Raw genomic sequence first — 26,040 nt, 5'->3', positions numbered from 1 at the left:
ATTTAAGTGACAGAACACCTGGATAAGTTTCAGAACTACTGATGTTCTAACGTGGCAGGAAAATTTATAGGCATATTATTGTGGCAATCAGTGATCCCTCCACCCCTTCCTCGTGTCAGAGACTCCTTTCTTGCGCTTAGAGGCAGCTCTGAATCTTAAGAGAGCACCGTGAACACCAAGTGATCACATGAGAAGATCGTTCAATTTGTTAAATAGAACTGGGGGTATTTGAAACTGTGAACCAAATAACTCTTGAGTTCATGTATGTATTTGCCTGTACATAAGATGGAAAGGTATGTATATGGTATAAAGAGGTCACATGAGACCAAAATCCAACTAAATTGAGTTAGTTAATTTATGTCCACAGTCATTTCTGAACTATCTGTGAACATCAGGGATGAGAATTCATGACTAAATTTTAATTTAAAATAACCTAGAACACACTGTCTTTTAAAGAAAATGAAACAATAATGTTAATCTTTGCTTTCAGGGAATACGGAGCCATTGATGATGTAGATATTGATCTGCATATTGATGTTAGCTTTCTTGATGTAAGTATCGACTTATGTTAAATGATTGCTGCATTTATAAAACACTTTTATTCTTGGAAGAGATTTAATTTTAGTTTCTCTTATAATACTATGAGAAACATAATGACTTTGTTAAAGTGATTTATGAAGAAATGCTATGACTGGGTGAAAAAGCAGAGATTTTGCATGTTTTCTCCACCAGTTCTTTTAATATTTCCTTAAAATTATGGGTTTGTATCAGTAGTATAGTATGTCCTTATTTGTTAAGTTTTCATTTGAATTTTCAAATGAAGACAAAAATTAAAAGTACTTTGACTTTCATTTCGTAGACCTGTATTTGAGATAATTTGTAGACCTTAATGATAAACGCTTCTTCAAAATAAGTTTTAAAAGCATATATATTTTTTATTTTGGAAAAAAATCAAGAACTCTAAAAGATGACTAATTCATCTTTCAAATATTTGCACAGGAGGAGATTGCTGTGGCATGGGAAGTAATTCGAACAGAACCTATAATTGTCCGATTACACTGTTCTCTTACACAGTATTTGAATGGCCCAGGTTAGTTTCATTTTCCTGTTATTTTGCATATTCATCAGTTGTGCACTGTGCATGAAGTACAATATGGTTCATTTGGTAATTCTGAACATAATTGAGACTATCTTGATAATGCTTTTTAAATACACTTGCGTCCTAGCAGAGGTGCTATATCACCAACATAACTTACGTAAACAGAAACATACAACATTTAGTTTTATAGTTTTCAGAAGCTGATGAGTTGCTGTGAAAGAAAAACAGTAAAACCTAAAAGAGAATTGTATATATAATAAACACTCAGTAACTATACTTAGAGTTGCCCTTCGGTTTAATTTTTTGTGTTTCTGAACCTGATATTTAATTTTAATTTATCTTTGATTACTAATGAATTTAGCCTGTGTAACATATTTCTTTTTTGAAAATGAAGTATTAGTAATATTTTTGTTTTCCAATACCTGAGGGGATGATTTTGATGTATCTGAAGGAAGAATTGTTTATAACAAAGGACCCTATTATCATTCTTGCCAAGACTTACTGGATTTAAATGTAATCTATATGTATTATGGGGCTTCCCTGGTAGCTCAGCTTCTAAAGAATCTGCCTGCAATGCAGGAGACCCCGGTTCCATTCCTGGGTTGGGAAGATCCGCTGGAGAAGGGATTGGCTACCCACTCCAGTATCCTTGGGCTTCCCTGGCGGCTCAGCTGGTAAAGAATCGCCTGCAATGTGGGAGGCCTGGGTTCAATCCCCGGGCTGGGAGAAGGGAATGGCTACCCACTCCAGTGTTGCTTGGCATCTCTGGTGGCCCAGTCGGTAGAGTCTGCCTGCAGTACGAGAGACCCAGGTTTGATCCCTGGATTGGGAGGATCCCCTGGAGAAGGAAATGGCAACCAACTCCAGTATTCTTGCCTGGAAAATCCCATGGATGGAGGAGCCTGGCAAGCTACAGTCCATGGGGTCTCAGAGTCAAACCCAACTGAGAGACTTCACTTTATGTACTGCTCTCTCTCACACACACACACCAGTATCTACTTATATTGTTGCAATTATCTACTGCTGCAGAATAAACCACCCCAAAGTGAACTGACTTAAAACAACTTCTCTCTCACCATTCTTTGAGGCTCCACTGGGCAGCTCCTGCCTGGAGTCTCCTGTGCCTCTGTAATCAGATGGTGGGTGGAGTTTATGTTTTTAAAGGCTCCATTAGGTTGGAGGCTCAAAATGGTTGGACTTTAGATGACTAGCAATTGATGCAGGTATTATCTCAGGACTACGCAGGGCTCAGCTGGGACTAGCAACTGAAGTGTCTCCTTTGTGCAGTTTAGCTTCTTATAGCATGGTGACTGGACTCCAAAAGCAAGTGTTCCAAGAAAGGGGCTGTGGTAAAAGGCTCACGGAGTCTCCCACTGTATTCTATTCATCAAAATAGTCAAAGAGCCCACCCAGAATCAAGGGACACAGGCATAGATGGTGTGTCTTGGAATTGTAGACATTTTTAATCTTCTGGACACACAGTACTGTGGTCTCTGCATGTTTTGCTTTAGGTGTATCAAGGAGCTTACATCTGTTGTTAGTTTTCACATAAGAAAACTATCTGCCCTTTCACGTTTATGAAATATATAGGAAAGTCTCCATTTTGAAAATATTTCTGTTGTCATCACTTTTTAATTATTGTATAGTGTATTCTACCTAAATAATCAACATGCAGTAACATATAGTAACTGATGTGACCTAATACTAGGCAAAGACAAATAGAGGTGACATATTTTTATTTTGATTATAGGTACAGAAATAAATATATTTATAAATGCAAAAAAATATATAGACAGAAATGCAATAAAGAAGGAAAATAATTCCTTATAATCCCTTTATACTGAGGAACGAATAAATCAGTTGGTGTTGTTTGTTTTCTGTACACATGTGATTTATTTTCATAAGGTTGACATTGAGTTGTATTAATAGCTGTGTACCTTAATGTTATGAGCCTTTCCTCCAGTCATTAAATATCCTAAAGCAGAATGATGTGTAATATCTGCATAATAATTTAGCCTGTAGATATATGTGTTTTTGCTATTTCCCCCACATATTGTGGGGACATTTTTCTTTCTTTAGTGATTTGAAATATACTTATTCTGTTTTATTCTGATGGTGATTAAAAGAAAAAGAAGCCCTCATGTCTGAACTATTTTTTTTTTTAATTAACAGGGTTAGGAACAAATGTGGGTCATTTCATCTCTACTCACTCAGTTCCATCTGTGTGAGATGACAGTGTGGCATACTTTTATGTAACCTTTACCACTGTTTCATGTGTTTATATAATCTTGAATTTTGGGCAGAGGTTTTCCTTCACAATATCTTTTAAAGATTAATCATATTTGCATGGTTTTATAAATATGTCAACAATTATATTTTAATTCATGTTCAGATGATTTGTTGTTCAGTACCATTTATTCAGTTTGACAACTCATTCATAATTTAATTCTTAATTTTTCATCTCTGTTAATTGATTTACATGTTTAATAATTTGTAAGCTAAAGAAACGTGAGGGTTATGCTTCATTTTTCATACTGGAAAATGATTCTTTTTTTTGTGAACAAGACAAATTTAACCAGGTATAAATTTATGAGCTCATAATAGTTCCCCCCAAAAGGCTCAAGTGCTTTAGAAACTTCTGCTAGTTTGTGTGTTCAGTTCTGTCGCTCAGTCATGTCTGACTTTTTGCAACTCCATGGGCTGCAGAACGCCAGGCCTCCCTGTCCAACACCAACTCCTGGAGCCTATTCAAACTCATGTCCATTGAGTCAGTGATGCCATCCAACCATCTCACCCTCTGTTGTCCCCTGCTCCTCCCACCTTCAATCTTTCCCAGCATCAGGGTCTTTTCCAATGAGTCAGTTCTTCACATCAGGTAGCCAAAGTATTGGAGTTTCAGCTTCACCATCAGTCCTTCCAATGAATATTCAGGATTTCCTTTAAGATTGACTGGTTGGATCTCCTTGAAGTCCAAGAGACTTTCAAGGGTCTTCTCCAACACCATGGTTCAGAAGCATCAATTCTTTGGTGCTCAGCTTTCTTTATAGTCCATCTCTCACATCCATACATGACCACTGGAAAAACCATAGCTTTGACCAGATGGACCTTTGCTGGCAAAGGAATGTCTCTGCTCTTTAATGTGCTGTCTAGGTTTGTCAGAGCTTTTCTTCCAAGGAGCAAGGACCTTTTAATTTCATGGCTGCAGTCACCAAAGTTTGTGTGTGAAGTATATGAATTCTATTCCTTTGGGAGAAATCTGTCTTGATTGTGTTTGTGTTTTGTTGCATGTACTTATTGATCTTTTCCCCCTCATTTTCCTTGATATTGTTGTTGTTGTTCTTTAGTCATCAAGTCATGTCCAACTCTTTTGCTAAGCCATGAACTGTAGCCTGCCAGGCTCCTCTGTCCATGGGATTTCCCAGGCAAAAATACTGGTTGCCATTTCCTTCTCCAGGAGATCTTCCCAATACTGGGGTCGAATCCCGCACTGGCATGGAGATTCTTTACCACTGAGCCACCTGGGAAGCCCCTTCCTTGTCGTTACCATTTATATATTTATTTTTGATTGCTATGCTTAGATCTTATTCCACCTCAAGGAAGTTTTATGCAGTCATTTTTTTGTTGTTGTTCCTTCTTTATCTGTCCTCCACAGTATATGCAGATTGGACCTAATTCCTATGTCCTTCATGCTTTTTATCATTTGTCTTAGTCTTTTGCCCATCATCTCTGATTTTATAGGTTACTTTTCCATTAATCTTCTACTACATTAAGCAAACTTTTTCATCATTTAGTCTTTGATTTAATGTTCCCCTTCTGTTTTCAATTTGATTGCAGTCTCTACTGATATCATATTTATATATCAATTGCTTTTCTTTTATTTATGCATCGTTTGGAATTTTGTTGTGAACAAAATCAGCAGTCGCCCAAGACACATAATTTTGTTCCTGTAGATGTGAATTTTGTTTCCCGTAGAATTCAGGCAGTGTTAAAATGCACTTCTTTCAAAAATTAGTGTGGCTAGTGTATAATTTCTTCCATTAAGAAGAATAAAGACTCTCTGTAATGAAAACAGAAAATACAGAAGTGTGAGGAAAAAAACAGTAAAGAGGATTCCACATTCATTCCGTTCTATAGTTAGAAGAACAAGAACCTCAGATATGCAGATGACACCACCCTTATGGCAGAAAGTGAAGAAGAACTAAAGAGCCTCTTGATGAAAGTAAAAGAGGAGAGTGTAAAAGTCCTCTTAAAACTCAACATTCAGAAAACTGAGATCATGGCATCTGGTCCCATCACATCATGGCAAATAGATGGGGAAACAATGGAAACAGTTAGAGACTTTATTTTGGGGGGCTCCAAAAACACTGCTAATGGTGACTGCAGCCATGAAATTAAAAGATGCTTGATCCTTCAAAGAAAAGCTATGGCCAACCTAGACAACATATTAAAAAGCAGAGACATTACTTTACCAACAAGGTCCATCTAGTCAAAGCTATGTTTTTTCCAGTAGTTGTATATGGATGTGAGAGTTGGACTATAAAGAAAGTTGAGCGCTGAAGAATTGATGCTTTTGAGTTGTGTTGCTGGAGAAGCCTCTTGAGAGTCGCTTGGATTGCGAAAAGATCAAATCAGTCAATCCTAAAGGAAATCAACCCTGAATATTCATTGGAAGTACTGATGCTGAAACTGAAGCTCCAATATTTTAGCCACCTGATGTGAAGAGCCCACTTATTGAAAAAGACCCTGATGCTGGGAAAGATTGAGGAAAAGAGGGTGGCAGAGGAAAAGAGGGTGGCAAAGGATAAGATTGTTCAATGTCATCACCAACTCAGTGGACGTGAATTTGAGCAAACTTTGGGAAATACTGAAGAACAGGAAAGCCTGGTTTGCCGCAGTCTGTGGAGTCACAGAGAGTTGAATATGACTTAGTGACTGAACAACAACAAGATTAGTTCCATCTGTTCCATTTGTAGCAAAATTTGCTTAAAGTTTCTCTCATATGAGGATGGCATTATTCCAAGTTTCTGGTCCTTTTGCTGGGTTTCTCCTATTTCCAAAATGCAGTGATTATGATAAGGCTTGTTCAGGGACGATTGACTCACTTTGTCAGCTTAACTAGTAAATTTCCCCAAAGACTATGTTTTTTACTCAGAGAAATTTAAGGAAGAATATGATTTAAAATTAGGAATAATATGAAATAGAGACAAGGATACTAAAAAGAAACATAGAATTTATTATTCTAGAAAAAATAATGAGAGTTTATCCTAGTTTACGATTTGGATCATTGCAAGCAAATAAGTAGATGAGAAAGTATTTCTTGAAGATTGTTTTGCAATGTCTTTGACAATATCAACACTTATAGTAAAATGAACTTGCAAAAAATGTATGACTTGCAAAAATCCAAGATTTAGGCTGACCTAGTTAACAGTTCTTTTTGAAGAGCATTTGTTCCTTGGTTTGGAGAATGTATGAGTAATACTTATCTGAACTATAACATTTGGCCAGAGCTAATCTGACAGTGTATCTGTGAGTGAACAGAAATGATAAGAATTGAAGAAATAACCTCCTTATCCACTTTGAAGTTAAAGATTATTTTCATTGTACATGGGGAAATATACTTTAAATAAAAAGACAAGATTGTTATGATTTTTATGGTGCTATATATTTTTTTTAAAATTGCTGGTATGTAAGTCTAGTCTATGGTCTCAAGGTCATGGCTGCTTTTTGTTTAAAGTGACACACAGCTAACATTATTAAAAATGTTTTCTTGTGCAAATCATCTCATTATTGATACCACTATATTTATATGATCAGAGTTGGAATAATTTCCACCTATCTTGAGCGACCCTCACTTATTGCTTTCCCAACCTAAATTATGAGAGACAAGGAAAAACTGAATAATCTTCCCTTTTAAAACAAAAAATATTTTAGTAGTTTATCTTTCTCATTCTTTTGTCCCCAAAAATGTACTTTGTGAGGAATTTGGTTGAGGTAAACTTTTAATTTAGGGAGAATAAGTATTTCTATGATATTTATTACTTTTCCTGTAAAGGGTCATTTACTTGTAGATTCTACTTTTATATTTATTTATTTGTAGATTCTACTCTTAATAGTCTACTTAAAAGACTACTTTTAGCTAAATTTATACCTGAATATTTGTTTACTCCTGGAGGAGGAAATGACACCCACTCCAATATTCTTGCCTGGAAAATTCCATGAGCAGAGGAGCCTGATGGGCTACAGTCCATAGGGTCGCAAAGAGTCGGACACGGCTGAGCATACAGACACACATTTGTTTATTTGCTTAATGGGTCTTTGATATTCCATTTTATTTTCTAGCTGATTATTTTGGCTAGTAAATATTATTACTTTTAAAAACATTTAAAAAATTAATATAAAGCATTTTCAGGTTTACAGAACAGAGTTAGTATAGAGTCCCCATACATGTATATCCAATTTAACTGATTACTAACATCTTGTTTGAATACATTAAATACACTTCAGTAGCTAATTGCATTCATTAATTTTAATAGTATACGAATTTTATCACTTGAATTTTGGAATATTTTTGGAAGTAACATCTTGTTAGCTCTTTCAGTTTATTCCAAAATTTGGGGTCATTCAGATTTTATACTACTAATTGAGTCAATGTTTGTGACATTTAGTTTCTGCTAATTCATAGTATGAATAAGTTTTGGTCTTTGTATTATTAATTTGTAGGAATAATTTATATATTTTGGATAAATAGCTGTGTGTATTATATCTCTTCTGTCTTTCTCCCTTTGTCTTATACAATTATCTTCGGTGAAGATTTCAGTTCTTCTAGTGCATTTTGAATTTTTTTCTGCATTTTTAAAAGCCAGGCCCCTTTCATTTTTCTGCCTCCATCTTCCCAGTTTCTTTTTCCATCTGCCAGAGAAGAGATTGTGTCTTCTTAAATCTTCTTAGAACACACTCTGTTCTAATTTTTTCATCTTTTTCTTTAAAGAATAATTCCCCTGAGTTTTCAAGTTAGGATTTTTTAAATTCACTTTTCTATAGCCCTGGGTTTGGGATGCATGGAATTGAAGTTAAGTATTCTCTATTAAGGATTAGAATGTTTGCTGGAAAGAAACTGCTGGGTGATTAGCACTAGTTTTCTTTGATCAGTGGAGTATTTGTATCTCAGACTAATGGCCAAGACAGGGAATGAGGCAGGTGGGGATACCAGCCTGCTTTGCTGTGTGGAGCATGTGTGATCTGAGAATGTATAGTAATTAGACAGTCTTAGTTCTAATGATCTGTTATTGCAACAGTTCGTAAGAATGGTACTACCCATGCTCTGGTACAAGGTCATCTTTTTATTTGCATACTAGCTTCCATCCTCTTTCATCTAATTAACACACCCTTCTCTCTCCTTATGCTGTGCATGTCTCTTTCTTCTAAAAGATTCCCATTAGTTAAAAAAAAAAAAAAGTCCTCTCATTTTTAAAACAAACACCTTTAGACCTCAAATCACTCTTCATTTAGTCCCTAGCACTCTGCTTCCCATGACTGTTGTTTCTTCTTTAGACTTGTCTCTGTTAACTTGCTTCCTTTCCCCCCTCCTTTTTCTCCTTGAATATGCTGTAGATGTGTTTTGGATGCATCATTTCACAATCAGGGCTCTTGTCAGTGTCACCAGTGACTTGAATATTGCTTAACGACCCGATGACCAATTTGGAGTCTTCATCTTAATTAACTTAGCAGCATATTATAACAGTTGTTTATCTCCTCCTTGGAAAACTTTTGTGAAGATATGTCCATATCAGCAGCATTCTGGAATCTTCCATCCTCCTAGCTATTCCTCTTCAACCTTCTCTGTGGAGCCTCTAGATACTGGGTGGCTCAGGCCGAATCCTTAACTTCTGTCTTCCATCTACACTCACTCATAGCTTCTCATCCAGCCTCATGCCTTTAAATACATATAAGTTCTGACTCGTCCAAATGTATTTCTTTAGCATGTTTCTCTCATCCAAGTGTGTAAATACTGGATTTCTCTAGTAGCCTACTTAAACTTTTCCACTCAAGTGACAAACAAGCATTTCAGATTTACAGTGAGCATGGGTGCTTAGTCGTGTCTGACTCTTTGCGACCCTGTGGACTATAGCCTGCCAACCTCCTCTGTCCATGGAATTCTCCAGGCAAGAAGAATACTGGAGTTGGGTTGCCATTTCCTCCTCCAGGGGATCTTCCCCACCCAAATTTACAATATCCAGAGTGAAACTGCCAATCTTCCCCACTGCTCCTACAGTCTTTCACCCAGAAATTTGTAAGTTTTATACTTCTGGTTGCTCAAGCCAAAATCCTTTGATTCATCCTTGACTCCATTCTTTTTCTGATACTTTGAATTCAGTCCATCAGCAAAACCTGTCAGATCTCCCAGAAAGTGTGAATCCAGAATGTTCACCACCTTCACTAATCCCAGCTGCCATGCTCTTCCCTTAAGTAGTGTAAGCTCTGGACTGAGTTTCCTGTCTCTGCCTTTGGTCTTTACAGAAGATCCTGTAAAGAAGGAGCTGCCTGTGCTCCTTCTCTCATCTCATCTCCTCACGAGATACCTTGTTCACTCTTCTCCGACTCCCCTTGGTGGTCCTAGAGTGGTGAAGCACATTTCTTCCTTAGGGGCAGTGTTTCCTCTGGCCAGGACCGTTTTCTTTCTGCCATACTATCTAATGTTGAAGTCTTTTTATGCCCACCTAACCTTTAGCCCCCTCCCCCCTTTTCCTTCTTTATTTTTTTTTTTTATTTTTTTTTCCTTCTTTATTTTTATCCAGAGCCTTTATCACTCTGTGACATTTTACCTGTTTTCTTAACTGCTTTCTATCCATCTCCCCCTGTTTACTAAGGCTTATAAGGGCAGGGGTGTTTGTATGTTTTGCAGCTCTATCTATAGTGGCTGGCACAGAAGGAACATAATAAATACCCTTTAAACCAGTGAATAATGAATGGTGAGTGACTCTTTTGGTGGTTGTCAGTTTCATAAGCAGCATTGTTACTAGCTTACAGAAATGCACATATCTGATAAAAACATTAAGCACACAAGATGGTGTGCAGTGAAAAGTGAATTTCCCTATGCCTTACTGTCATTCTCCATTGTTTTATTCTTAAAAAAGGATCTATGTGTATACAAACATGTCTCTCTTACACCTAAAGAATAGAGTGCAAACTGTAATACACATTGCTATTTACACTTAATATATATTTTTGAAAATCATCATTATTATACATATTGTACACTTACATATACATATATTTATACATTAATATATAACATGGAAGGAAAGCTGTGACAAATCTCACAGTGTTATTAAGAAGCAAGGACATCATTTTGTCCACAAAGGTCCATGTAGTCAAAGCTATGGTTTTTCCAGTAGTCATATGCAGATGTGAGAGTTGGTTCATAAAGAAGGTTGAGCACTGAAGAATTGATGCTTTTGAATCGTGGTGCTGGAATAGACTCTTGAGAGTCCCTTGGACAGCAAGGAGATCAAGCCAGTCAATCCTAAAGGAAATCAAATCTGAATATTCATTAGAAGGACTGATGCTAAAGCTGGAGCTCCAAAACTTTGGCCACTTGATGCAAAGAGCTGAGTCATTGGAAAAGACCCCGATGATGAGAAAGACTGAAAGCAAAAGAAGACAGAAGACAAAAAAGTGGCAGAGGATGAGATGGTTAGCATTAATGAGATAGCATTAATGACTCAATGGACGTGAATCTGGGCAAACTCTGAGAGCTAGTGACAGACAGGGAAGCCTGGAGTGCTGCATTCCATTGGGTCGCAAAGAGTTGGACACAACTTAGTGACTCAACAACAACAATAGCAGCCTAGAATGATCTCCAGAATCTCTGTATAAAGCATAAGTAACCACGTGTAGCATTGTGTGTAGACTACTTTAAAATGTGTATGTATGTGTATATACATATTACGTACACATAGTAATATATATATATTACTTTTCAGTCTTTTTCCTGGCTGATAGTTGAGTTTCAACTCAATATTTAGACTGTTTTTTTGTTTTTCCTTTGCAGTGCCCACTGTTGATGTCTTTCAGATTTCCACAAAAGAGAGATTTGGCCTGGGACATCAGCTGAAAAAGTAAGTTTTCCAATGAGTGAAAAGCAAATTTCTATTAAAGAGAACTGAGTTCTCATTTTGCTTGCCACCCCCACCCCATTTTTATTCAGCACAGCTTTTTGAAGTAAATGCCTCAGGAGAGGAATTCATCCTGATGCTTGGAGGCACATCAATAATTTAGCTGGCGCAGCACACTTTTAGAACTGGGCCAGATCCCACCAGCCCCGCCCCCTACCCCCCACCCCCGCCCCCCAGCCAGGATTCTTTCTCATCCCTGCAACAGCCTGCCTTCCACCTAAGAAGGTAGGCATGTGAAAATCAGAAAATAAACTCTTAATGTTTAGAATTCCACATCTTTGAAATAAAATTCAATTTACAACTTATGTTTAGCACTTTATATTATGTAGTGTTTTCTTTTTAAGGACTCTGAAGAGAAATTTCCTCAGTTTCCTATATTGAATTAGGTATGTTTTTCCAGCTTAATTGGCTGTGTTTTTTCGATTAAACTTTGTTTTTCAAGCCAGTATCTTACAGGTCTTGGAGTGAAGCATGGAGCCTGCCTTCTCTGTTAAGCCATTCAAGTTAGGTACCACCTCCCCTTGCCACATCTTCCCAACCCCCCTATGATTTTTTTTTCCTTCACCAATTTTCTCCTTTGTTTTAAAATTTATTTTTAATTTAATGACTTTACTTTTTAGATCGGTTTTAGGTTCACAGCAAAATTGAGAGGAAGGTACTGAGATTGCCTCCTGCCCCCACACATACATAGCTTCCCTATTATCAACATCTCCTACCAAGTGGCACATTTGTTACAACTGGTGAATCTATATTGACTATGATTATCACCCAAAGTCCAGCATTCTACTTTATGTTATTTTGTAAGCCACTTAAGAAATATTTTGGGAGAGTGAAATGACATTGGTCCAAACAAGACAAGAAACATACAAGTACAGAAGTGTAGAAATAGCTTCCTACCGGTACTGGCATTTGAGTACATCATTTGGGCTCAGAAAAGTAATGATGTGTGTAATCCCCAACCCTGAGAAATTAAGGAAATCTGTATTCTATATTCACTGTTTAATCACATTATAGAATATGTTTAGTTGCTGAGGTGTGTCCAACTCTTGTGACTCTACGGACTAGAGCCTGCCAGGCTCATCTGTCCATGGGGTTTCTGGAGTGGGTTGCCATTTCTCACTCCAGGGGATCTTCCTGACCCAGGGATCAAACACAGGTCGTCTGTGTTGCAGGTGGTCTCCTTCTTGGCAGGCAGATTCTTTACCAACTGATTCACCAGGAAATAGCCTTTCAAAAAAGTTATTTACTTTTATGTATAGATTTTAGTAATGTGGACAGTTTGGTATATGAACTGGAACTTTTTTTTCATCAGATTTAGTCTAATTTGGTTTCTTTCCTTAATTTTAAATAACTGGGTTTGCCTGTGATCCTCTCATCTAATATAATATATAATAAAATTCAAAACCTGATCTCATTCTCAGAATAAGTCATAAGAGGAAATTGAAATATAAAGAGGTTATTTTCCCAGAAACATACAGCAAGTTAGGAAGGCAGATTTAGAATCTAGGCCTTTTGTTATTGCTCAGGAAATAAGAAACGCTCATTAAACTTTTTCTGTGATTCTGTATCTTTTGTGTTTCTGGCAGTAAGACAGACTCTAAACCACAGCAGTAGCTGCAGCAGTTGCTCATGCAGTGCTGCTTTTTTGTCAAGTACTTTGAATAATGATGTACATCACCACCCTTAATCTTCATAACAACCCTATCAAGCAGGTACTATACCATCCATGTTTCCTAGATGACGAAGCCCAGGCGCAACTTGCTTTAAGCTCACACACTGAGAGAGTGGTAGAGCCAGGATTTGATTCCACATCAGTATTTTTTATTTACCCACTAATCTATCTCTCATACAATCCTAGATACTCCCTTGCCTTAATAAGTCTTGGAATATATTTTCAGCATTGAATAGATATTGGGGAAAACGTGAAGTCATTAAAAGAGCCTGGAGGAAAAAATAACTGACTCCAAACATGTAATATAGTGATCAGTCTTGAATAGGCCATCTATTAGTCAAAGGCTAAGCATATCACAGACTATGGAAATAATATTAAACTCTGTATGACTTTTATGTTCAATTGGCATTAATCAAACTTAAGCTATTTTTAAAAGGAAACGTATATTGTGAATCTCCAGCAGTGCCTTAAGTACATGCAAATAAAGTATGGTATAAATTATTCACATGTTGAGTTCAAATTTATAAACCAATATTCAATTTATAACTGATGTGCAAGTTGAAATAAAAACTCACTTTTTCAAATTAATACAGGAATTTAACTTGATGGATGATGTCATTTCGCTGCAGCTGTTTCACCACCACAGTTTGAACACAGTACTGGTTACAGTGGTGGTGCACACTTCTTTTGAAATGAACATGTAGAAAATTATCACATTGCCCATGTATACTCCCATTTCTCTATCTGAATTACCCTGGAAACTTTGTTCAAATAGCTGACTGTGACATCATCTGGTCTTCACTTGATGTGAATGTATAATTTACCTTGAGGTCTTTTTCCCTTCTTTTATCATCAGCTAATAGCAATTGTAATAGTTCTTCTTAGTGCCAGCATTCAAAGACCAGTGTGAGCACCGAAATCTCTATTTTAAGGGAGTGTCCATTATACCAAATGTACTCATATGTGTATTTCAGATTACCATTGAAATGAAACACCATATTGAATTTCTTACAGAGATAGTTAACTCCTCCCTTTCAAATCCAAGAACAGGTAGAGATTTGGGTGTCCAAGTTGAAGAATTACTAGTTTTAGATATTGAAGTCACACTTTAGAATGCAAATGTTATATGAAAGTGGGAACAATTTTAGCTCTTTGTCTTGTGTTTTGTTAGTTTGTTTGTTCGGTTAGTCTGTCGAGAATCAGAGAAGCACTTGCTAGGTTTCTTAGGGAATGGTACATAGGAATGGCAATTTTTCATAGGAGGAAAGAATCCGAATCTGCCTGGTATGGTGTCACTGGGGATTCAAGGTTAGGTACAGGGGAAAATGATGACCCTGATGTTCTGTTACATTTAAATTTTGCTGAAATATTGGGAGAAAAATATCTTCAAAAATTAAGTAGGAAATAAAACCTTGGTTTCCTGTTCTGATCTCTGGGAGGGATTTACTGCAAATTTGAAATCATGCGTCATTGACTGTGACTGCAGTTTTACCCCCTTCTTCCTCACTACCTCTACAGCTATAAACACCCCGCCAATAATTCCAGATTTCCTCTGAATTCATCTAAGCTAGCTGACAATGTTGGGGTAGTAAGTCTGAGTGATGTAGTTTCTGGCAATCTGAGTTAATTTGGTAAATGAATAATCAGCCTAGTATTAAGAGACACACCTGCCCCTTTTGAATAACATGTTAACATAGATTCATCCGTATTGGATTACATAGGTATTACAGCCCTGCCACTTACTATCCAGGTAAACTTGGACAAATTTTCATGTTTTTACCTTACTTATGAAATGTGTAGAAGGAGGAAAAAAGATTTGTAAATAAAGTTCCTCATTTACACCCTGGCATATTGTCAGTGGTAGATACTGGTACCATTTTCCTGGTCCAAAAGCAATGTGTTAGAAATAACTGAAAACAGCAGGGAAAGCAGGCAGTGCTGATTTAACTTTGAAAAGAAAATGAAAATGTTTAATCTGTTGTACACAATGTTTAATTGTAAAATTTCTTCTCTACTTCAATATCAGCTAAGGGACCCTCCAGTGCCACTGGAGAGATGGGATCCAGAGAAACTGTCATAGCCTGGGACCCATCTCAGAAAATAAGGCCATGTCTTAAATCTGCAGTTGACATTCTAGAATTTTTTTACCGGAAAACAGTGATGCTGTGGTCTTGATTTAGAAAATATTGAGGTCAGAAGTTACCAAATTCCTGCCTTTTGATAGGAACTGAAAATTCTTAGAGGCTCATCATTAGAAGAAAAAAAATACAGCATATTTTTAAGTGAATGGGGCTGTGCTGAACATAAAATTTGCTGATCTGGCTTATTCTCCATAGAGTTAGTTTTGCATAGCTTATTTTTGCTTAGGATTTTTTAGTTTCAGTTTGGTTTCCTTTCCAGGAAGAAAACTACATAAACAAATCAAATAAAAAAGTTTAGTTGTATCTTAATCATAATTACTAACAAAAATCATTTTTAAACCTGTGGTTGGCACCAACAAAATATTTCAGACTTTTCTTTTGCCACCAAAGCTAAAGGTGTTGATCCTATAGGGTGTCCTTATAAATCTCTTTATATCCTTATTCTTTTACCTTTTAGCAATTAATCAATTATATTTTAATTATGTCACAGTAATTAATTATTAATTGCAACACAGTAAAATCATTAGATTTTCTATAGGATGCTTTACCACACATGAAATCATCTTGTATGGTTCAAAATTAAATTCTCTCTAATCACCATGCATTTATTTTCCTTTGATAAATGCATTCTCTCCATAATCTGTACAGAAATCTGATAGTAAATTACCTTGGAACTGTGACAACACACTTACCTTTGGTTTGACAGAATCATGCAGACATTTGTTACACAGCAGTGGAAGCAGAGCAAAGAAAAATCCAATTGCCTGCACAATAAGAAGCTGTCAGAGAAGAAAGTCAAGTCTCCCCTGCATTTATTTACAACCTTGCGCAGGTAGGTAATAGACGTCTTTCCCTCATCTTACTTAAATGCTGCACTTGTGATCTTCCATGGTTATTTAGTTCAGAGCATTTCTACTACAGTCTTGGCATCTGTTTATTTTCTTTATGACTTTAAAGAACAAACACCAAGTTACATCCATTCCATCAAAAAACATAGCTACTCATTTCTGTGTTTTGAGTTTGTATTTTTACATTGGTTAAATTTACTAAAATTACATTTCTTTTGGTTTCTAATTCCATAGAGTTTCCCTACCAAAATTAGTCCTTTGTATAGCAGGGGTCCTCAAATGGTCCATGACCTCTTAGGAACCAGGCCACACAGCAGGAGGTGAGCTGCAGGCTAGAAAGCAAAGCTTCATATGTATTTACAGTCACTTCCCATCACTAGCATTACCACTTGAGCTCCACCTCCTGTCAGATCATTGGTGACATTAAGATTCTCAGAGGATTGAAAACCCTAGGCCTAAAGTCAAGGTGGAATATCCTGAGATTGCCACAAAATAGAAATAAACTGCACAATAAATGTAACTCGCTTGAACCATCCTGAAACCACCACACTCCCAGGTCCATGAAAAATTTTTCTTCCAGGAAACCGTTCCTGATATGAAAAAGGTTAGGGACCACAGCTTTATAGGGCTCTAGAAAAGGTAGGAGGGGAAAAAAAAAACTGGACAATCAATCCTTTTTTTTTTTTTTTTGCTTTCCAGGAAACATAGAATTCAGTCCCTGTGGTCTTTCTGTGCATACTTCTGGTTTCAGTTTTCACTGGATAGGCTGGGTTTAAAAGAGATGGTATTTGTAGCAGAGTTGAGTTGATGGAGCCCGACAGGTGTTCACGGTCTGTTACACTCACGATTTGCCCTGTGTTAACTATTCGATTTCGAAGGTCGCCAAGTTATCCTCCCCCTGGTTGTGGAAAAAGCAAATCCAAACTGAAATCGGAGCAGGACGGCATCTCCAAGACACACAAGCTACTGCGGAGGACTTGTTCCAGCACCGTCAAGACGGAGGACGTGTGCGCGCCGAAGCCACACAGGACCTTCGGCCGCTCGCTGTCCAGCGACCCGCGGGCTGAGCAGGCCGTGAGCGCCATCAAGTCGCACAAACTCTTGCCCCGCCCCTGCCCCGCCGCCGCCAAGCAGGAGGACTGCCTCCCTCTCAAGTCGCACAAACTCCTGACCCGCTCTTGTTCCGGAGACCCGCGCTGTGAGCACAACGCCAGCCTGAAGCCTCACAAACTCTTAAGCAGGTCTTACTCCAGTAACCTCAGAATGGAGGAATTATACGGACTCAAGAATCACAAGTTGCTCAGCAAGTCTTACACCAGTGCCCCCAAGTCATCCAAAACGGAGCTTTTCAAGGAACCCAACGCAGAGGGCCGGAGGCTCTCTCTTACCTCAGGGCTCATTGGTATCTTAACACCATCGTCATCTTCATCTTCCCAGCCTGCTGTGCGTACATATTTTCATCTTGAGTTCTTAGATGTTAGCCAAGGGGCAGGAGAGGGTTTTGTGAGTGTGTTTGTTTTGCAAAGGTCTGGTCAAAGACGCACAGTTTTGTTTTGGGTTTTGAAGATTTACTATTTCTTTATTTCTTTTGAATATTCCTTTGCATACCAGACATTTGCAGCTAATACTGGAATGTTCGTTTTGATTCTGGAAAAATAAACGTTCCTGTGGATGTGAGGTTTAGTCCAGATTCCTGTCATGGGAATGAATGCTCCTAAAAATAGAAGGAAGCCCATTGAATTCACCAAGCAAGCATGGCATTTTTAATGTTTAGTTAAGCAGGTTTATCTAATCTCTAGTTTTCTCACATAAGTAGTAGAAGTCAGAGTTTGTCTAAAGATTAAGAGTGGTGTCCTTCCTGTTGTACATAAGCGGAAAGCTTTGCCTGTGAACTTGTAGAGTAATAGTTAATCACTGTATCCCAGAGCAGCACTTCAAGCGGCTCTCAGTGTCTGCTTTATAAAACTGAAATTGCTTTATCCTGAACCTGTTTTGTGGTGAAGATGGGGCTGGCGGGAGACTGTATTAAAACTTAAGTACTTTGGGTGGTATTTACTGGGAGTCAGATTTACACAAAGTTTGCCTCGAGAGTGATTAGCATTATAGCCAGCTTCAGATAAAGAAGCAGGCCTATCTTATTTATAATTACATAAAATAATTGACCAAAAGTTTTCTTTGCTTTTAGTAAATGTGTGTGTGTGTGTGTGTGTGTTGTGGTGCTCTTGTATAGATATGTTTCTGAAATTACATTGTAAACTATAATGTGCAATTTTGTGTGAAGAAAATATATTTGGCTATGTTGGTAGTTTTAGGTAGACATCCCCAAAGCCCGTATCTTCTCAAAACTATCAAAGACATACAGAAAATTAACTTTGTCAGAGTTACATAGTAGAAAGAGTCCCATAGTTAGTTTCACTCAAGAAAGATAATTTTAGATATTCTGTGAAAAAAAAAGTCTTAGTGTCTTCCCATAATACGTCCTACCATATTATGTTGAGCATAATACGGTAGTTTAGTATTCTACCCCTTTCAGCAGCTTGGAAGAATTGTACCTCTTTCATACATCCTTGGAGGAATAGTTCTATCTAGTTGTAAAATGAGATTGAATAGTCTAAATGAGGAAGTGGGAGCATTCAGTGATGCTCTTTTTGCAAGTTTTTGTGATCATTTAGAGATGCCAGTCATTTTTACCAGAAGATCAGAAATTAAGAATGCAATTCATTTAGTTTAAACAAAAGATTGCAATAATAATGGAGGAAAGAGCATTATAATAAATTCTGAAATCTTAGTGTCATAATCAGTGATTTGATTCACTGGTAATCTTAGAAAATCACATCTGCATTCACTGTTGCAAGAGTAAAACACTATAATTTATATATTTTTCCTAATTAAAAAACATTTTCTTTTTACTTTGCTTCTTATAGTCAAATGGTGCCAAATGCATTCCAATACGAGACCGTGGCTTCCTAGTGCAGGTATGAGCCAAGCCTCTGAAATAGTTTAGCCTTTAGTGGGTTTTCAAATCCTTCTTGAACTTGACTTAATTCTTTCTCTTTACTGTCTTATTCAGACAATTGAGTTTGCTGAACAGCGGATCCCCGTGTTGAATGAGTACTGTGTGGTCTGTGATGAACCACATGTGTTCCAGAATGGCCCCATGCTTAGGGTAAGTTCTCACTGGAATGTTGGTTTAGAACAGAAATGAAGAGGGTTAAGATATAGACAAGTAAATAATTGCATTTAAAGTAAATGCTCTCTATTGAGTCAATTATTTAATACACAAAGTTGTATAGTTTTGACAAATGTGTCACTATTTCTGAAGGACTCTGTGAAAGATCAACAAACAGTTTCACTTTAGGAAAATATTTCTTAACTGTATTTCTTACATGCGCCTATCACCTTGCTGTTTGTCTGTCTTTATATATCTCTGTGTTCATCCATATTGATATGTATATATATGTAAACTTGTAAACACTGTTTTTTTCAAAACCACACAATCTACAATACTTAATGTTGGAGGAATTCCTGGTGGTCCAGTGGTTAGGACTCCATGCTTTTACTGCCAAGGGCCTGGTTTCAATCCCTGGTTGAGGAACTAAGGCCCCACAAGCCATGCAGTGTGGCAAAAAAAAAAAAACCAGAAGAAAAAGAATAAGATATTTAATATAGAGAGAAATGGATAGTCCTTATTCCAATTAGAAGAGGTATATATATATAGTAGAATCAGAGAATTATAGTAAAGATTTCATAAAAATGCCTACTCACACATTTGTGGCATTTTTTAAGGAAGTATGGAAATAAGAATCAAATGTGTAAATGGTATTTTGGGGGAAAATTATCCAATTAAAAATTTTTTGCAGTTTTTTTATTGAGATAAAATTTGAATAAATATGCAATTCACTTTTTTAATGTGTACAATTCAATGGTCTTTTTAAAAATTATATTCTCAGTTTTGTGCATCTATGACGACTGTCCATAATTCCAGAATCTATTACCCCAAAAAAGAACCCCCGTAAATGTTAGTAATCACTCCCAATCTTCCCTTCCCCTCATCCTCTGGCAACCACTGATATATTTTCTGTCTCTATGAGTTTGCCTATTTTAGACATTTCATATGAATGCACATTAAATTATACATTATATGGCCTTCTTTTTCACTTAGTAGTAAAATGTTTTTGAGTTTCATGTATGTAGTGTGTCTCATAATTTATTCCTTTTTATGGTGGAGTAATACTCCATTATACAGCTATGTGACTTTTGTTTATCCATTCATCAGTGAATGGAATTGCTGGAGACTTGTGTTAGCTCTGTTTAACTGTTTCAGGAACTGGCAAACTATTTCTTGACAGTGGCTGTGCCGCTTTAGATTTCTAACAGCAGTGTATGATGGGGTTCAAGTTTCTCCACATCCTCACCAATACTTGCTATTCACCTCTTTTTTCCTCCAACTATAGCCATCCTAGGAATTGTGAAGTTATAGCTCATAATGGTTTGCTTTGTCCTTTGCTAATGACTAATGATTTGAGCTTCTCTTTATGTGCTTATTGGCCATTTGTATGTCCTCTTTGGAGAAATATCTCTTTAAATCCATTGCCCATTTTTTAATTGGATTATTTGTTTTCTTTAGTGAGTTCTAAGAATTCTTTGTGGCTTCCCTTGTGGCTCAGCTGGTAAAGAATCCACCTGCAATGCGGGAGACCTGGGTTAGATCCCTGGGTTGGGAAGATCCCCTGGAGAAGGGAACAGCTACCCACTCCAGTATTCTGGCCTGGAGAATTCCATGGACTGTATAGTCCATGAATCGCAGAGTCAGACACGACTGAACAACTTTCACTTCACTTCAAGAATTCTTTATATATTCTGAATACTAGATCTTTATCAGAGATGTGATTTGCAGGTATTTTCTCCTGTTTTGTGGGTTTTCTTTTTCTTGACAGTGTCCTGTGACACACAAAATTTTTAATGTTAGTGGAATCCAGATTTATCCATTGAGGCGTTGCCTAATCCATGGTAACAAAGATGTATACCTATATTTCCTTCTAAGAGTTTTATAGTTTGTATCTTACATGTAAGACATTGAGTTAATTGTTGTTTATCGTATGAAGTTGAGGTTCAGATTCCTTCTCTTGCATGTGGATATCTAGTTGTCTGTGCACCATTTGTTGAAAAGACTATTCTGGCCTCATTAAATAATATTGTCTCCCTTGTGGAAAGTGACTTAACCGTAGATGTGTGAGTATGGACTCTTGATTTTATTCCACTGGTTGTATGTCAGTTCTTACACTTGTACTATACTATCTGAATTACTGTAGCTTTGTAGTAAGTTTGAAATCAAGAAGTGTGAGTTTTCTAATCTGAAGTGTGAATTTTCTGCCTCTTCTAATCAAGATTTTACTAGAGGTTCTAGCCAGGCAATTAAGAAGAAAGAAATAATAGAAGGTATCCAGATTAGACAGGAAATACTAAAATGATATCTGTTTGCAGATGATTTATGCACCAGTTGCCAGATACTCTGGGTAGATATTTTGCATGCTTGAGTGTATGCTCAGTCACGTCCAACTCTTTCCGACCCCATGGACTGTAGCCCACCAGACTCCTTTATCCATGGGATTCTCCAGACAAGTATACCGGAGTGGGTTGCCGTTCCCTTTTCCAGGGGATCTTCTAGACCCAGGGGTTGAACCTGCGTCTCCTGTATTGACAGGCAGACTGTTTACCACCGAGCCACCTGGGAAGCCCCAGGTATTTTGCATATTGCTTCCTTATTTGATTTTCACAGAACTCTGTGGTTTAGGTATTTTTATGCCCATGGTGCAACTAAGGAGATTAAAATTCAAAGAGGGTAGGCAGTTTCGTTACTATCCTCCCCAGCTATGTGACTGGAAGCTGAACTTTGAAGCTGATTCTGTCCGATTTCAAAACTGCATCACAAACATTTATTAAACGCTTTATGAGCATAAGGCACCGTGTTAGAGTCTGTTGCACTTTTTAAGAGAAATTTATCCTATGTGTTTGAAAAGATAAATTATAAAGCCTGAAAACAGCTAATTTTATTAGAACACTTTTGTCTTTCAAGATTTATGTTATAAAAACGTATATAACAGCCATTAATGAGCATAGTCGTCTGTCAGGTTTTATGATATATTTGTTTCATTTTATTGTTTTTGGAAAACATATAAAAAAGTTTTTTTGCCCCTCATATGCTATTTTTAACAGTTATTCCTCTCAAAGAGACACATTTCTATTCGGAAACCAAATTAACTGAGTCAGCATTTATTTTAGTAACGATTTGTACAAGATTGTTATTTTTATTCGATACACAGAAATGTATAGCTATGATGAAAGGAGAAAGAATCATTTTATCATGTTCATTTATCCCATTAAGGAGGCTCATCTTTATTTTGTTTGTCATTGTGCATCTGTGGACCTTGATTTATTTCTTAATCCATGGCAATAATATTTTCATTGCAGAATATAATAGTCATGTTATTAATAGGATAAGCTTTTTGGGTGTTTTTTTTGTAATCATGTTTTTGAAGTGCTTTACATGGATCTTCCTGGTGGCTGGGTTTCCCTTGTGGCTCAGCTGGTAAAGAATCTGCTTGCAATGCGGGAGACCTGGGTTCCATCCCTGGGTTGGGAACATCCCCTGGAGAAGGGAAAGGCTACCCGCTGCAGTGTTCTGGCCTGGAGAATTCCATATACTGTACAGTCCATGGAGTCGCAAAGAGTCGGACATGACTGAGCAACTTTCTCTACATGGATTATCTCATTTAATCCTTGTAATAACCCAATGAGGATGGGTATTACTACCCCTGCTTTATAGATGAGGAAAACAGTAATTTTTTTAATGTCACAATGCTAGAAATTGATAGGGACAGGATTTGAATCCTGGCAGAATGGCACCAAGGCCATGGTTCTCAATCATAATGCTGCTCTTGACTTACATACTTGAACTGACTACTTTTACGTCCTGGAAATTGACTACACTTGGTGTTGGGAGTTTGCTCTTCCCAGTTTCCTTACTGGCAGTTCATCCCAATAATAGGTGATGGAAAGATCATAGTTGATATTAGTATTCTCTGTGCCTTGCTCCAGGTTCTCTTTTACTTTATCTCTGTCTTTCTGCGCCAGTTAAGCATGCTATCTATTTCTAGAAATGGAAATGCTTTTATAAATAAGAGTGAAGATGACATTTTTAAATAAATATAGTTTATCAAGTGGTTTTATGTTGCTGTAATTCAGGCTGATATCTAAGGAAATCAGAAACCTTACTTCCTTAAGTAGTAAGATAAGTGACATATGAAATCAGATCAAGAAATGAAAATAGAGAAACATCTCATATTTAAAGGAAGAAAAGTAAACAGAATACCTCCTTGTTGTATTGAACAGGTATTTACTTAAATCAGGCATATTCATTTCTTCTTTCTTATATTCCCATTGCAGTGTATTTTGTTATAATTTCAATAATGTATGGTGATTCATTTCAATAAGGTATAACAATTTTTACAAATGTAATTTCCTGTGGATAGTAATCAATAAATGGACTCATTGATCACTAATTCTCAGTCCAGGTAACACATTAAAAACTGCAGTAAATCCCCAAGCTATAAAAAGGAGACGTGATAGCTCCATGGGTGATTAAATGGTTAGATAGAATTGTTTCCATAGATTTTCTGCCTCATGTTTGTTACATTTGTTAGATTTCTCTGTCAAAGTTCAAACTGTTTCTCACTTTTTTCTCTTTTCTTCAAGCCTGATTGTTATTTAAATGACATAAGTCTCCATTTACTCCTATTTCCCAAACGTCCTAAAATTTTAGTCACTAATTTCCTGTTCTGTCACCTTCCTCAGAGGTCTAGGCAAGCTTGTCACACTTTTGCAACATGAGGAACTAAACTACTTATTTAGAAATACCACAAGGCTCTGATTTTCTCTTTTGTTTACAAAGGTTATAAATATCACCCTCAGGTGGGTTCTGACATGTGATACTTTAGATCTGCATAAAACTCACATTATCAGGAGGGTTGTTCAGAGTCCCAGAATTTCAGTTTGGCAGTACGGTCTGCAGTCCCATCAGAAAACCAAACCAAAACCAAATTACTAGTTTCTACATTTTGGAATCAACTAGAGTGTTAATGCAGTAGACTGTTTTGGTGATGCTTTAGAATGTTGATTTTGGACTTCATCAAGTGTGTTTGCAAAAGAGGAAAAGGCAGATTTACTGCCAGAATCACCACTGTTTTTATCAGCCTGTAAATTCCTAGTGCCCTTGTCTTTTTGTTATACTCACCTTAAACCCTATTCTTGGATCAATGCAGGTGTTTGTCTTCTTTGAACCCTGTATGTGAGCTGCTGAATCCTATTGGAGAAAACCACTCACGTGGTTGTGTGGCTTAGTATCCCTACAAAGTTGGAACTTTGTCAGTGACGGCGGGTGTTTGTTCTCTCTGTCCCTGGTTAACAGACTTTCTTGTTTCCCACATCAGCATGTGATAGAAGAATTATGATCTTGTTTTCTTCTCCTGCCCTGTGGAAATGTCCCACATTACTTGCTTTGTGATATCAGGCCTGAGATTCTCCTGTCACCTCTTGAGAATAATGCTCCATCCCACTAAAGTCAAGTTAAAGAAACCCATGAATCTAATAATTTTTGTACCCAGTTTTGCTGTGGACCTTAGACAAATGTTTGTAACTAAGGTTCTTGTTTTCAGAGTGAAGTTAACAATACTCAGCTATAGTTTGGTCATAGCTTAAGGCACTCCCAAGACCCATCTTGAGAAACTGAGTATGTGGGTAAACCTGGATATGTCCCATTTTACCTAAGAGGAAAACAGGTAGGTCTTCTTCTATTTAGGTCTGACCTTCATACCTTATTATTTAGAGAATGGATGAAGAAGCATAGCAATTTTCTCCCCCCAAATCCATTTCACAGAAGTTAACGTTGCAAGTTTTGAAATAACAGGTCAAACTAAATAATTATGCCAAAAAACTTTTAGTTAAAATATAAATATTTTTACATCCAAATTGAGCAGGAATTGGTTTTAATAATCAAACAACAGCTTTAGTTTTATGAGACAGTAGGGATGTCAGCATGTATATTGAGGCCTACCCAGGCCTGATCCTATTTCATTATGGATCTGTCTTGATCTCTGTGGGATTCCTGTCTTTCCTAATCTACAGTAAATCTTGCCTTGCTCCAAATGTGTCTTTCTTCCAAACCATTGAAAGAACCCAAAGTACTGTCTATAAAACTGGAAATACAGAAAATTAAAGGCTTTTAGGTTTTGTGTTTCTAGTCAGTACTCTTAATTATTCTCATGTGTTTTCAACACTAGTTTTTTTAAATTATGAAGTTGTATTTACATTGCTCATTTCTATTTTAGCAAAAAATGCTTTAGAAACAAATTAAGAATTTTGATAAACTACCGGTATGAAAATAAAAGTACCACATCATGATATGCTTCAATGAAAATTCTTATTAAACACATATTTCTATATATAGATTGAATTAACATAAGTAGAAGAGACGCGGCTTCCCAGCTGGCTCTAGTGGCAAAGAAACTGCCTGCCAAGGCAGGAGATGTGAGGGACATGAGTTCAATCCCTGGGTCAGGAAGATCCCTGGAGGAGGGCATGGTAACCCACTCCAGTCCTCCAGTATTCTTGCTTGGAGAGTGCCCAAGGACAGAGGAGCCTGGCAGGCTACAGTCCATCAGGTCACAAAGAGTTGGACATGACTGAGCAACTTTCACACACTATCCAGCTTACCTAATAGTGTTAATATTTCAACAGCTGTCTATACCTCAAGGAGGTTTTATAATCTTTATCTCACTTGATTCTTCTCTCTCGGTCCTTTTGTCAACCTGGTGAACTACATCTGATTTTATGCCTTGTTTTGTAGCTGGGAAAACTGAACTGTGCACATAAGCTCCAGCTGGAACAGCATCCATTTTCATCTGTTTTATATATTGGGCTTACATGAAATATTTTGTTTGAAAAACACGATCACAGCAAAAAAGGGTTTGAAAACCACTCACCTACACTGTGCTATATATAAATACATAGCTGGATTCTCGAGTTGTGTTATTTCTGTTTTCAGTAG

The 26,040-nt window shown here is 37.1% G+C and overlaps 1 protein-coding gene across 3 annotated transcripts in view; it reads left to right on the top strand.

Moving 5' to 3' along the window:
* PARP8 (poly(ADP-ribose) polymerase family member 8) overlaps positions 1-26,040 on the top strand; it is a 190,959-nt gene that overhangs the window by 120,807 nt on the left and 44,112 nt on the right. For all 3 annotated transcript variants that reach the window (XM_061129822.1, XM_061129821.1, XM_061129820.1), the window contains exons 9-15: positions 491-551; positions 1,000-1,090; positions 11,151-11,217; positions 15,794-15,919; positions 16,814-17,378; positions 18,860-18,910; positions 19,006-19,101. In XM_061129822.1, coding sequence (XP_060985805.1) covers positions 491-551; positions 1,000-1,090; positions 11,151-11,217; positions 15,794-15,919; positions 16,814-17,378; positions 18,860-18,910; positions 19,006-19,101 — 1,057 coding nt within the window. The remainder of the gene's footprint in view (positions 1-490; positions 552-999; positions 1,091-11,150; positions 11,218-15,793; positions 15,920-16,813; positions 17,379-18,859; positions 18,911-19,005; positions 19,102-26,040) is intronic.

Source organism: Dama dama, chromosome 25, assembly GCF_033118175.1.
Source record: "Dama dama isolate Ldn47 chromosome 25, ASM3311817v1, whole genome shotgun sequence".
Lineage (NCBI taxonomy): Eukaryota > Metazoa > Chordata > Mammalia > Artiodactyla > Cervidae > Dama > Dama dama.
This window is presented reverse-complemented; position numbering and strand designations above follow the sequence as displayed.